The sequence below is a fragment of the Carassius auratus genome, chromosome 18, assembly GCF_003368295.1.
Source record: "Carassius auratus strain Wakin chromosome 18, ASM336829v1, whole genome shotgun sequence".
Classification (NCBI taxonomy): Eukaryota; Metazoa; Chordata; class Actinopteri; order Cypriniformes; family Cyprinidae; genus Carassius; species Carassius auratus.
This window is the reverse complement of record NC_039260.1, coordinates 14,511,789-14,525,054: the sequence shown is the minus strand read 5'-3', so window position 1 is coordinate 14,525,054 and position 13,266 is coordinate 14,511,789. Positions and strand designations below refer to the sequence as shown.

The following is a 13,266-nucleotide window of genomic DNA, read 5'->3' as shown; positions in this document are numbered from 1 at the left end:
GCCTGTTGGGCCTTCAGGACACCTGCGAAAAGAGCAAACTCTCCCCGATGCAGAGGATTTCTTTTCTCGGTATGAGTTGGACTCAGTCAAAAAGACAGCACCCCTCACACAGGAACGTGCTCAGTCAGTGTTGAACTGCTTGAATATGTTCAAGAGCAGGATAACAGTCCCACTGAAACAATTTCAGAGCCTCCTGGGGCATATGGCAGCTGCAGCGGCAGTCACACAGTTGGGGCTGCTCTATATGAGACCACTTCAGCACTGGCTCCATGGCTGAGTCCTGAATCCTATGGTCCACACAGATGCCTCAACCACTGGGGGCCAAGAACAATGGGCTTGCAGTTTCAGCTTCAGTTTCATCTTAAGGGGTACTTATGAGACAAGCATGTACTAGTCCGCACAGACAACACTGCGACCATTGCATACACCAAATGACAAGGTGGTTTGTGCTCCCGTCAAATGTCAAAAATCTTCCACCACCTCCTCCTTTGGACTCAGAAGCATCTGAGGTTGCTTCATTCTGTTCACATTCCTGGGCTGCACAACTGGCTAGCCAACGAGCTCCCGGGAGAATGGCAACTCCATCCCCAGACGGTCAAGATGATTTGGAGACATTTTGGAGTTGCTCAGGTAAACCTGATTGCCTCTCCAGAAACCTCTTACTGCCAGCTGCCAGGGAATTACTCGGGATGCATGCACTGGCACACTGCTGGCGGCGGGGCCTGCACAAGTATGCGTTTGCCCTAGTGAGACTTCTCGCACAGACACTGTGTCAGGTCAGGGATGACAAGGAGCAGGTCCTGCTTGAGGTGCCCTACTGGCCCACTCGGACCTGGTTCCCAGAGCTAATGCTCCTCATGACAGACTCAGAGAAGGGGCACCCTGTGGCACTCGTGTCCAGACCTCTGGAAACTTCATGTCTGGCCCATGGATGGGATGCTGAGGTTCGAGGTGACCTAGCCCAAGAGGTAGTTGACACCATCACTTCAGCGAGAGCACCGTCTATGAGACACGCTTACGCTTTGAAGTGGAACCTGTTAAAGTGGTTTTCTTCTCACCAAGAAGACCCTCGAAGATGCCTGATAAGATTCGTGCAAAAATATGTTTTCAGTCCCCGTAATGCCGTTGTTAATTAAGTTTTTTTAATTTTTTGCTGAAAACATTGTGTAGACGGCCCCTAAGAGTGTGCGCCACTCTGTCTCTGAGAGAGAGAGATTCTCTCTGGTACAGCATTCCACAACAACGCTTAGCTGCCCTGCTTTTAAATCATCTTAATTTGCATCACAATTGGTCGATGCCGATTAATAATAAAAAAAAAGCCAGAAAACTGTCCCCATTAATCAGCCAGCAGATGAATCGGTTGATCGCTACAAAAAAGTATTTCCTTTCTGAATTAATCCACATTTGAATGGAGGGGGAAGCTGTGCCCTACCAACACTGTTTACGGTGGAGATGGACACCTGTTGACCACTACTGGGGATAGCGTTGGGCGGTGGAAGGAATACTTAGAGGATCTCCTCAATCCCACCGACTTGTCGTCCATTGAGGAAGCAGTGGCTGTGGACTCGGAAGAGGACTCGTCCATTACCGTGGCTGAAGTCATCGAGGTAGTTAAAAAGCTCCTCTGTGGCAAGGCACCAGGGATGGATGAGATTCGCCCTGTGTACCTCAAGTCTCTGGATGTTGTGGGGCTGTCTTGGCTGACATGCCTCTGCAACATCGCATGGTGGTTGGGGACAGTACCTCTGGACTGGCAGATCGGGGTGGTGGTCCCTCTTTTCAAGAAGGGTGACCGGAGAGTGTGTTCCAACTAGGAAGAGGACTCGTCCATTACCCTGGCTGAAGTCATCGAGGTAGTTAAAAAGCTCCTCTGTGGCAAGGCACCAGGGATGGATGAGATCCGCCCTGTGTACCTCAAGTCTCTGGATGTTGTGGGGCTGTCTTGGCTGACATGCCTCTGCAACATCGCATGGTGGTTGGGGACAGTACCTCTGGACTGGCAGATCGGGGTGGTGGTCCCTCTTTTCAAGAAGGGTGACCGGAGAGTGTGTTCCAACTAGGAAACTAGTGTGTTCCTAGGTGTGTTCCCCCAGGAAAGTCTATGCCAGGGTACTGGAGAGGAGAATTCAGCCAATAGTGGAACCTCGGATTCAGGAGGAAAAGCGTGGTTTTCGTCCCGGTCATGGAACACTGGACCAGGTCTATACCCTTTCCAGGGTGCTGGAGGGTACATGGGAGTTTGCCCAACCAGTCCACATATGTTTTGTGGATTTGGAGAAGGCATTCGACCGTGTTCCTCGCGGCATCCTGTGGAGGGTCCTCTGGGAGTATGGGGTCGGTGGTCCCCTGCTTAGGGCTGTTCGGTCCCTGTACGACTGGAGCAAGAGCTTGATTCGCATTGCCGGCAGTAAGTCAGACCTGTTCCCGTGCATGTTGGACTCCGGCAGGGCTGCCCTTTGTCACCGGTTATGTTCATAATTTTTATGGACAGAATTTCTAGGCACAGCCAAGGGCCAGAGAGTGTCCGATTTGGGGACCATACGATTTCGTCGCTGCTATTTGCGGATGGTGTTGTTGTGTTGGCCTCCTCAGACCAGGACCTTCAGCATGCACTGGGACGGTTTGCAGCCGAATGTGAAGCGGCTGGTATAAGAATCAGCACCTCCAAGTCCGAGGACATGGTTCTCAGTCGTAAAAGGGTGGATGGCCCACTTCAGGTTGGTCAAGAGTTCTTGCCTCAAGTGGAGTAGTTCAGGTATCTTGGGGTCTTGTTCACGAGTGAGGGTAGGATGGAACGGGAGATTGACAGACAGATCGGTGCAGCTTCTGCAGTAATGCGGTCACTGTACCAGTCTGTCGTGGTGAAGAAGGAGCTGAGCTGTAAGGCAAAGCTCTCGATTTACTGGTCAATCTACATTCCTACTCACACCTATGGTCATGAGCTGTGGGTCATGACTGAAAGGACAAGATCCCGGATACAGGCGGCCGAAATGAGCTTTCTCCGTAGGGTGGCTGGGCGCTCCCTTAGAGATAAGGTGAGAAGCTCAGTCACTCGGGAGGAGCTCATAGTAGAACCGTTGCTCCTCCACATCAAAAAGAGCCAGCTGAGGTGGCTTGGGCATCTATTTCGGATGCCTCCTTGACGCCTTCCTAGGGAGGTGTTCCAGGCACGTCCCACCAGGAGGAGGCTCCAGGGCACAGACCTAGGGCACGCTGGAGGGACTTTGTCGCCCAGGTGGCCTGGGAACGCCTTGGAGTTCACCCAGAAGAGCTGGAGGAAGTGGCTAGGGAGAGGAAAGTCTGGGCATCTCTGCTTAGACTGTTGCCCCTGCGACCCGGCCCCAGATAAGCTTAAGCATAAGGTGATGGATGGATGGATGGATGAATGAATTGGGTGAACCAATGATTCAACAGACCATTCATAAAGAGAGCCCTTTACTAAATCCCTAAATTAATCAGCCATTTGAATTAATTAATGAATGAGTAACGGACTTACTAAACAAGACATGGGCATTTTAAGCTACTTATTGAAATCTTAGTTCCTTATTTGGAGTACATGAAAAAAACATAATTGGCTTAGAGAGGAATTCATTTTTTTTTCTTTCTCACTAAACACCACTCACAAGCTGTGACAAAGGAGACCAAGTTTCAGATACACTATCAAAAATATACAGTACATGCTTAAAAAAAAAAGCAAACATAAAAACACATTAAACAAATAAACATAAGACAAGGAGAGTTTCCGGCATCAGCCCGACACAGATGAAACTCCTGATGTAGTGCCAATGTCTAACCTACAACACAAAATAAATTCAAAAGGTCAGGGAAAAATATTATAGACATTAATTAATTATATTCTAGATATTGTCATTTTTTCACTAGACCACAATTTTCAGATAGAGGTGTATTCACATCCGTAAGGACAGGTAAATAATCGGTTTTAAAATTTCAACACTTTGTGTGGTTGTTTAATGTCTCTGTATACCACAGCGCTCTAGAAGGCTATAATGGCAGCACTAGTGTGAGGGCATGTCATTTGTTTGAATAAATATATTGCTTTCAGAAAGCTACTTTACTGAAACATTAAAACAGATGACATTCACATACCTCACAAATATTCATGTACGTGGAGGGCTGCTCTTCAAATGGTTCATTCACCAAATAATAAAAATGGTCATAATTTACTCTCCCCCATATTGTTCCAGACCCATACAAACTCTGCAAATTTTTGGAAAACAAATATATTTAATATTCTCTTAATTTGTGTCCTCCATTGCTAGTCTGGGAGACCAGTATTTTATTTTGAACATACATGTTTGCGATCATATAGTTTAAAATGTATTCATATATAAATATCGGAATGAATAACTTCAATAACTCTGTATTTATGAGGCTTGAAAATACTGATTATCTAGACTATAAATGGATTAATAAAATTATGAGAAAATTCTAAATATATTCATTTGTGTCATAAAGACAGACATAGTCTTATAGGTTTGGAATGACATGAGGGCAAATATTTATATATTTTTTTGTGTGAACTTTTCCTTTAAGAGGGAAGACCAAGAACGATGACTCTCCAAATCAGATAAGACAACTCCAAAGTTGGTTTGAGTTCTGAAATGAACAACACAGACATGAATGGTTTTAATGAAATGAGCATGTAATCACAATGTTGTTGCATCAAAGTGTGAAGTAATCAGACAGGAGACAACAGAAACATTTATTTTCTAAAAATAACTTACACAAAATCTCAAAAGAATGATGCTCTCCTATATCTCTGGCTTTCAACATCTACAAAAACAAACATTAATTTTAGTCTTAGTAAAAATAAAGATAACTTAATGGAATTCTGAAGTTTACTCGCCTTAAACCCATCTGTCCCTCTCTTCAGAAGAAGCCTAGAACACCTCCTCCTCCTCCTCACTCAGTCTGTGACTCTCACATAAACAGCTGCTGTGTCTTTAACTCTCGGTGGAGACACAGCGAAGACACAAACTTGACGAGTCTGAAATATTACATGTAAAACATACTTTTAACAGTTACCACTTCAACAGCCTCAAGATAATTACGCTAGTCTTTATTACATAATGCAGTTTCCTTTAGGAAACTAATGTACACTCAGTTTAACTGCGAAAAATAAGACAACAAATTAACATGAGTGTAACCATAATCATAACCATCTATCAACACCTCAAAAAGTGCAGATAATGCAAAAACATATGTAAATATGATATAAGACATTCACGGACATTATGTTAAAAGTACCTCTTCCGTTCAGTAATGTTAAATGAGGCCATTAAGACCTCCGTGTCTGAGGCGAAAACCGCGTCCGCGGTTTTTTTTATATAACGTTAAGCTCCTTTGTTTCGATAACTTTACATTTTGAATCTTTAACATTACTTACCATAATGTCTTTCACTCGCCTCTCGCTTCTTTCACGCTGAGAAAATGGCGGCTGCTCGCGCTGGCATTTTTGGGCATAACATTAACAGTAATTAGCAAGTAACCAACAATATTTTTTACCTACCTTTGTAGGTTATACCTGAGCACCTTACAGTAAGTATGACCATCGAGCTATTTACAATTTAGGCAACTCCGATTATTAATAGGTTTATTTGGCTGTTGTAAGGGAAATGTCATTGTGTATTGTTTACAAGTAAATTTAAAGGCAGGGTAGGTAAAAAATTTATAAACAACTTTCTTCCAAATTTGTTTAAACTTTCTATATATATCAATGCATAATTAAAATGTAAGTACTCTGATATAAAGAGTATAAAAATCGGGTGACTCTATGCCGTTTAATCTGTATTAAACACAGCTCATTATTTCCATTCGGGACGAAACATAGGATTGGCTTAGGCGACTGTCACTCTCTCGCAACCATGGCAACCACCCTTTTGCCACACATGACCTGCCCACTTGCGCACGCACGTTTGATTTGAGGAATTCAAGAGGAACGGATCCTAGGAATACCAAAACAATGGCAGAGCAAGCAAAATTCACAGTACCGGCCTATGCAGTTACTGAAGGCAAACCAGGCAAAAAAAAGGAAGACCGTAACAGTACAAGAAAAGGCAATGAACAAAAAGTCTTTGGATAAACAAAGAAATAAAACGCGAGTTAATATCGGTGTGGCTTTCCAGCGATGGCGAGAACTGAGGGAACTCAAGGGGCTGAAAAGTGACTCCTTGATGGCTTTATTTCTGCTGGACAGGTAAATCTTTCTTTTTGTATTTTGATCATACATATTTTTTTGTTTATTTTTTCATGAAGCATGTGTCATTAGCACACGTAGCTGCGTAATATAGCTAACATAACATTACTTAGCGAGCCGTAGTAGAGACGATAAATAATCTATAGGCCTAGCTCAAGATGATAGCTATAGTGTTGAATTGTGCATAATTTTGCTTTAGATAACTAAATACATGTTTAACAGATAGTAGGCCTAACGTTACTCCGCATCTAGGAACTTTTCTTAGAACTATATTTACCCTCTGTCTAACTCTTTTACCATGTTCACCTGTAAGTTTACCTGTACGTTTTTTTCGCCTTTGTTTTGTTTTTATATTCTGTAACTATGTTTACTGCTGTCTTTATCTTGTATCTGTGTGTGTCGTACACACTTTGTTGTATGTGTGTGTTATTATTTTGTGTCTGCAATGCAGTTGTGAGTTGATATTTGAGTGTATGTTACTCTGTTTATCTGTAATCAAGACATTTTATAAATGTGATGTAATTGTTGTGTTGATTTGTATAATTTTTTTTTATTAGTTATGAGAAAGACATATCAACGTCCACACCATCGAAAAGTGGATTTACAATGGCACCACCACCTGTATCCACTATTGTCTCGGAGTCGCTTTCGGACAGGTGAGACTTGTATGTTGTGTCGTTCAGTGAACGAGTGACAGTTTTTATAACAATCAACATATTTATCTGTTTTTATTGTCATTTTTCCAGAGATGATGACTTCTCAGTCCCTGGAGTTGAAGAGTTGGATAGTAGCAGCGTACAGGATAAAAACATTCAGGAATTAGATGCAAGGTATTGATTAGTGAGACATTTGTATACATTTTTTATCAAACTTCACTTTATAGTTATTGTCTCTATCATTACTTCAACCAGTGATGGTGACATAAAATCTTATTTTTTATCTCTCTTTAGTATGTCATCACTGGATCTCGATGTCATCAGTGAAGATGAATTTAACAACATTAAAAACTCAATGTAAGTTGTTGTGTTGACTGAATAGATATTTTAAATTATAATGTTAGATTGAATATAATTTTCCAATTTTACTACATAGTATCGATTGGGAAGATGACACCTGGTGTCCTGATATGGAGACAAAGTCTGTGTCATCATTTGAAGAAGACGAAACAAAGGAAATAGATACATACTATGATGACAGTGATGATGAGGACTAAATGGCACATATTTGTGTGTGGTAGGCTCAATAATGTATGACTATTATATTGAAGTTATTCATATGTTTGCTAGATATTTTTTAAATATTTGTGTTACAACAGGACTGGCGGTGCACTGAAGACTCTGATTTGTCTGAATTCCCTTCAAACAATTAGTATGGAGGACACTGTGCACGATGCTGAAGACAACTCCCAAGACCCTACTATTGCAGACATACATCCAATCCCAGAGACTACTAAAATCATGGTTGAGGATGACATAATTGGCCAGCCAGCATCTATAACATACCACTGTTGTCTGAAGCTGCTTGCCGAATATCTTGTTCTACCTGTGAACATGTGTACTGCTAAGGACACAAACACAAATGCAGAGTGTGGGGCACATAAACCATTTGAGGTCAACATCCATTCCAGGGGTACAGCTGCAATTGTGGAATGGGTGAGTCTGAACTTTGTGTGACTGTATTGATAACATGTTTTGAACAATTTCAAATGTTTTAGATGTGTAATATAGGTTAAATATATATATTTAATTGTCTTTCTTTTTCAGATATGTTGTAATGGTCACACTGTTTGGAAATGGTCTTTACAGCCCAATTTTAAATATGGAATGCTTGCTGGGGACTTTATGTTGGCATGTAACATACTGCTGTCTGGCAACAACTATGCCAAGATTTCACTTCTCTTTAAATTTATGAATATGAGGATGGTGGAGAAGTCATCTTTTTTCCGAATACAAGACTCATACTGTGTGGACACCATAAAGGAATTCTGGAAGGAGAAGAGAGCTGAAATCATTGCCCAACTACAGTCCAAAGGGCCTATTGTGGCCTTAGGTAAATTCACATACACACACAAATAAACAGGATATCTATTAAAAGAGAGTACAGAATATTTCAAAAGATGGTCGTTGATCTACCATGCATTTACAAGAGGCAAGGTGTGAATGATGACTAAACCTCATAGAATGTGATCCTCAGATTTGTATGTATAACCCTCTTTTTACACCTTGCCTCATGTGACCCTATTGACTTTAAGGATGGCAGTGTGGGTCAACGACAATCAGCACCACTGTCAAGGTGACAACCCCACTATAGGTGAAATACCAGTAACTAAACATCACTTGGTAAAATGGAAACAGAAACTTTGATGTATAAATGTTTGTGTTGTTTGTTTTACAAAATCTTCAATTAGTAAAAGATACCGGCCTTATACAGAGCTAATCTCATCTATGGTTGCCCAGTGATTTTATGCAGTTATATACTGTATGTATAAAATGAGTATGTCATTGTTGAACAGTATTTAGTTCTTTTGCATTCCCTTATAAAAGGTGATGCTCGGATGGACAGTCCTGGATTCTGTGCACAGTATTGCACATATTCAACAACGGAAAATGAAACTAAACATATAATCAGTATGGTCAACATCGACAAGAGGGAGACCATGAGGAACTCTGTTGTAATGGAGAAAGAGGCCTTTCAACAGACCTTCGAGGCACTCCGTCAAGAAATAAACTTGACTGAAATTTGTACCAATGCTCATTCTCAAATATCAGCTCTCTTCAGTAAGTATCTTTCCTATAGTCTTTATGGTTTTTGTAAAGCACCCCAAATTTCTGCACTCATTACAGACAAAATACATCACTCTGATTATGACATGATATTGTTTTGGGTTATTTTGGGTGAGTATGCATTCAATTCCTAGCTTTTGTCCTCCAGACAAATGGAAATACAGAAACAGCGGAGTCCACCACACTCTGGATGTCTGGCATGGGTCCAAAAACTTGAGCAAAAAAATTCATGCAGTAAGTATAATAAATCCGCATCAGTAATCACATTTCATCTGATCACAATAAAAACTTACATAACAGCACCCTTCCATACCTTTTTATTTATTTTTTAAATATATTATTGTATTTTTAATCCTGTTGACATAATCATAGTTTACCTAATACAAAAGAATAATTGTTTATGCATCCAGGCAGGGCAGCAAAAGGGGTGTGCCATTCTCCAGATGTGGAATAAAGACATCTGCAACCACTTCTGGTACTGCTGTAAGATGGCCGATACCTATGAAGAGTTTATTGTGAGTATTTTCTTCTTTGATATATTTTTTCATTTTCAATATTTAGAAAGAGAAGAAATTGAAGCATCTCTTTTCATAAACTAATCTAACTTATATAATCACCCGTTTTGGTTTATAGGTTTAAAAATGAAATAACTGATATAGTGGGTATTTATTGTACAAATGTTGTGACATATTATGTGTATTTGTTATTACTTTTGGCATTCAATTACATATATAATGCTTTAGTCCATCACTTTTTAAATCTAAAAATTACAAGTTTTTATGCTGTTTGTGTAAAATCTTGTTGTGACTTGTTTATGCAAGTAGAATTTGAAATCTGTTTGTAAATGTTTTACCACAGGACATGTGGGTGGGAGTCCTGCACCATGTCACAGGAGAACACTAGTGGGCTCTTGGTGAGTGTAAACATGGCCCCTTGCTGGACGACAGAGATAAAGAATTGATTGAGAGTGGTTCAGTGGCACATGAGAGGCTGGCTGAAATTATTCTCGATGATCGCTGGCTGAAGGTCGTCCCCAAGTATCTGAATTTCAGGTACATAAGCAACTTTATATAGCTCTATATTGTAAATGGTCAAATCAACTATGTGAAAGACATTTTACTGTAATTGACGTCGATATTACATGAACAAGATTATTATAAAAAAAAACATATTGTATGTATTTTTATCTAATGTGCACTCAGGTCAACTGCAGATTTGGAGTCGTTTCACAACCACATACTGATGTATGCCAGCAAGCGCTTCAGCTTTTCCCCACCAGTTTATGCTGCTCGTACCATGCTGGCTGGCCTCGATTACAACCATCATCTCCATAGACCAGCCAGGAGAAAAGCTGATGGCACAATTCAGTAAGTTTTGAATTCTTTTTATAAAATAAATGTTACATTGTACACTTTTCACTAAGCTGATACACTTCTCTATATTGTCAGGTATGGCAAGGTGTACAACAAAAAGTCCAGGAAGTGGAGGTTATACTCATTGAAGGTGGAGAAGGACTACAGCTACATCTCTGACCTACAGCGTGCCATCCTCCTTCGACGGATATCAGCTAATAAGGGGATTCCTAGAAGCAGAACCAGGAGACCTGATGATCCCCGTCAACATGGTGTACTGTCTGGTGCACCTGCTCCATCAACACAGGAGCTATTGCAAATTCAAGTCAGCAGAGGGTTAGGTGAGTTCTTTAAATACTGGTAACTCTAGTAGTACCAGCTATTTTATGAGCTATATGGATTTATTGAAAAAAAAAAAAAAAAACTTTATTATCCAAGACAAATGTAGTAGTAGATATGATTTTGGCATACTAAGTAAAAAAAAAAAAAGTGTATAATAACGATCATTTATGGCCAAGATAAACACACAATCAAATAAAACTCTTCTCCCATAATAGATTATATATATAACGTTATAATATTTAACAGTAATGTGTTTGTTTTTTAAATGTGGTAATCATGTCAGAGAGATAATTATCATATTCTTTGTATAGGTCAATCGCTGCCGAAACAATGAATAATCTCCACAGGACCATAGCTGATGTGATGCTACGTCCCAAGTCTGACCCATCTACCAGTCAAGATACCTCTGGAAACCCAATGTCTTATGTGTTATTGTTGATTGTGCTAATGTTTTTTTATATTTGTGATTATAGTTTCTAGCTTTAGTAATTCAGAAATAAAAAAGTGACATTCTACATTTGGTTGTCGTTATTGCAGAAATAATACATACATTTAGTTTTGTAATCAAATGTGGTTTCTATTGCAAGTGTAAAGAATTAATTTATCATTTTCAGTACATTTTTTTATTTAAAAATAAACGAAGAAAATAGTATACCAAACAAAAAAAATAATTTTAATATTGTAGAATGTAAAACACAGAAACTATGTACATGTATTCATCCACACAATAGATGGACAGTTCTCTAAAGCACTCTAGACTCTTAGACTCTACTAGGAATAAAACCTCTGTACTGTTGCAGTGGATCAGGATAACGATCGCATATCTTCCAGACGCAGCAACTTGGTATCATGACTCTGTGACCCTGTCCCAATGCTCCATACTGCCACACCACAAATTGCCTGTATGCTGCATGACGAAACTGTCTATTACTTTGTCCTGGTTCTGGATTATCAGTCAATGCTCGAATGTCATTCCAGATACGTCTGGCAAGGCGCAGAAGACCCTCCTCCAAAATGTAGGCTTCCATGTGTTGACCTTCGTGTGGCAGTATGGAAATACAATAATCGGGATGTTGTCCACAGCACTTTTGTTCTACAAATGTGGCCATTCCTCTGCACCGCTGGCAGACACACCAAGGGGGTTTCCCTGACACAAGAGGGCCTGGTGGAGGAGCATTTTCTGACATCCTTTCCAGAACATCAAACATAAGACTTGGGTCACGCGTCAGGCAGAGCTCCAGGACTTGATGTGCTTGTTCCAGGCTCAGTCCTCGAATTCTGGCCTGCAATGGAATATATAATTACAAATTATATAAAAAAATTTAAATATTGGTGTGATTACACAGAAAATTTGTCAACATGATTCAATTTTTTATTTAATTTTTATATAGCTTCGTGTTCTCTGAGATGACTTGTGTGCACATTACACTCCAGATCATATATACCTGTTCACATGCCCTTGTTTGAGCTTGAAGATCCAAAACTCGACGCAGGTCCTCTTGTCCAAGAAGTGCTCCTTGCCCTGCACTTCGACCAACCCGTCCTCGGCCTCTACTTCCTCTGACCCTAGTTGCACGGCCTCTTGCACGACCTCCTCTGCTTCACCCTCGACCCCGGACCTGTCCTCGAGCTGACGATGCGGTACTTGTCTCTGGAGTGTAGTCCTCATCAGTCAACAATGCTTTCATCATGGAAACTCTTACATGCAGAACAACGTATATGTTATGAATCTTACACGAAATTCATCTTCATCACAGTGTAAATGATGGTAATGGAAAAACGTGTATCATGCAACCTGTTTTTAGCTTTGCCTTATAGATAACTAGCTCGTTAACGATTCAAAAAATATATATTTTAAACTTTACCAATATCAATATGCTAGCTTTATAGTGAGTACTAAAATACATCTTGTTTGTTTATCTTCATAATTATAAAGTAATTTTTATGACATGTGATTCTGACATGATGTCACTACATGCACTGTGCTCCTTCCTCTCCGCTAGTCTAAGGTAAATGCTCAGCCTTGCTATACGGGAGCGCGCGCTCTTCCGGCAAAAGTGCGTCAGGACCCATATAAGGAAATTCCGCTCCATCTAACGTCACACAGAGCCATACTCGAAAAAAAAATTCCGAAACTTGTGACAAACCGGAAGGAGTATTTTGGGAACAAAAATACTCCTTCAAATGTACAATTTAATTTTTGAAACTTTGTCCATGTTTAGCATGGGAATCCAACTCTTTAACAGTGTAAAAAACTCAGTATGCATGAAATAGCATTTCACCCCCCCTTTAAAGGCAGGGTAGGTAAAAAATGTATAAAAAACTTTTTTTCGAAATTAGTTTAAACTTTATATATATATCAATACATAATTAAAATGTAAGTACTCTGAAAAAGTATAAAAGTATAAAAATCGAGTGTCTGTAGACCTCTCACGACTGTTTTAAAGACAGCTCATTATTTCCATTCACTCCACCCCCTCCCTTCTGGGCTACTTCCAAAGCCACGCCCCCAAAACTCATGAACGCGCGACTCCGACCACTGAGCTGGAAGAAGCATTATTTACTAGAGGTG

The 13,266-nt window shown here is 40.2% G+C and overlaps 1 protein-coding gene across 1 annotated transcript; it reads left to right on the top strand.

The window, feature by feature from the left end:
• The first annotated feature begins 6,019 nt into the window (after positions 1-6,019).
• Positions 6,020-11,209, top strand: LOC113118533 (uncharacterized). Its single transcript, XM_026287774.1, has 14 exons — positions 6,020-6,217; positions 6,775-6,873; positions 6,964-7,047; positions 7,168-7,230; positions 7,310-7,450; positions 7,533-7,869; positions 7,981-8,266; positions 8,761-8,994; positions 9,149-9,234; positions 9,411-9,515; positions 9,859-10,052; positions 10,203-10,367; positions 10,449-10,693; positions 11,006-11,209. The coding sequence occupies exons 5-11, from the start codon at positions 7,431-7,433 to the stop codon at positions 9,901-9,903; spliced, it is 1,113 nt and encodes a 370-aa protein (XP_026143559.1). The 5' UTR covers positions 6,020-6,217; positions 6,775-6,873; positions 6,964-7,047; positions 7,168-7,230; positions 7,310-7,430; the 3' UTR covers positions 9,904-10,052; positions 10,203-10,367; positions 10,449-10,693; positions 11,006-11,209.
• The last annotated feature ends 2,057 nt before the right edge of the window (positions 11,210-13,266 follow it).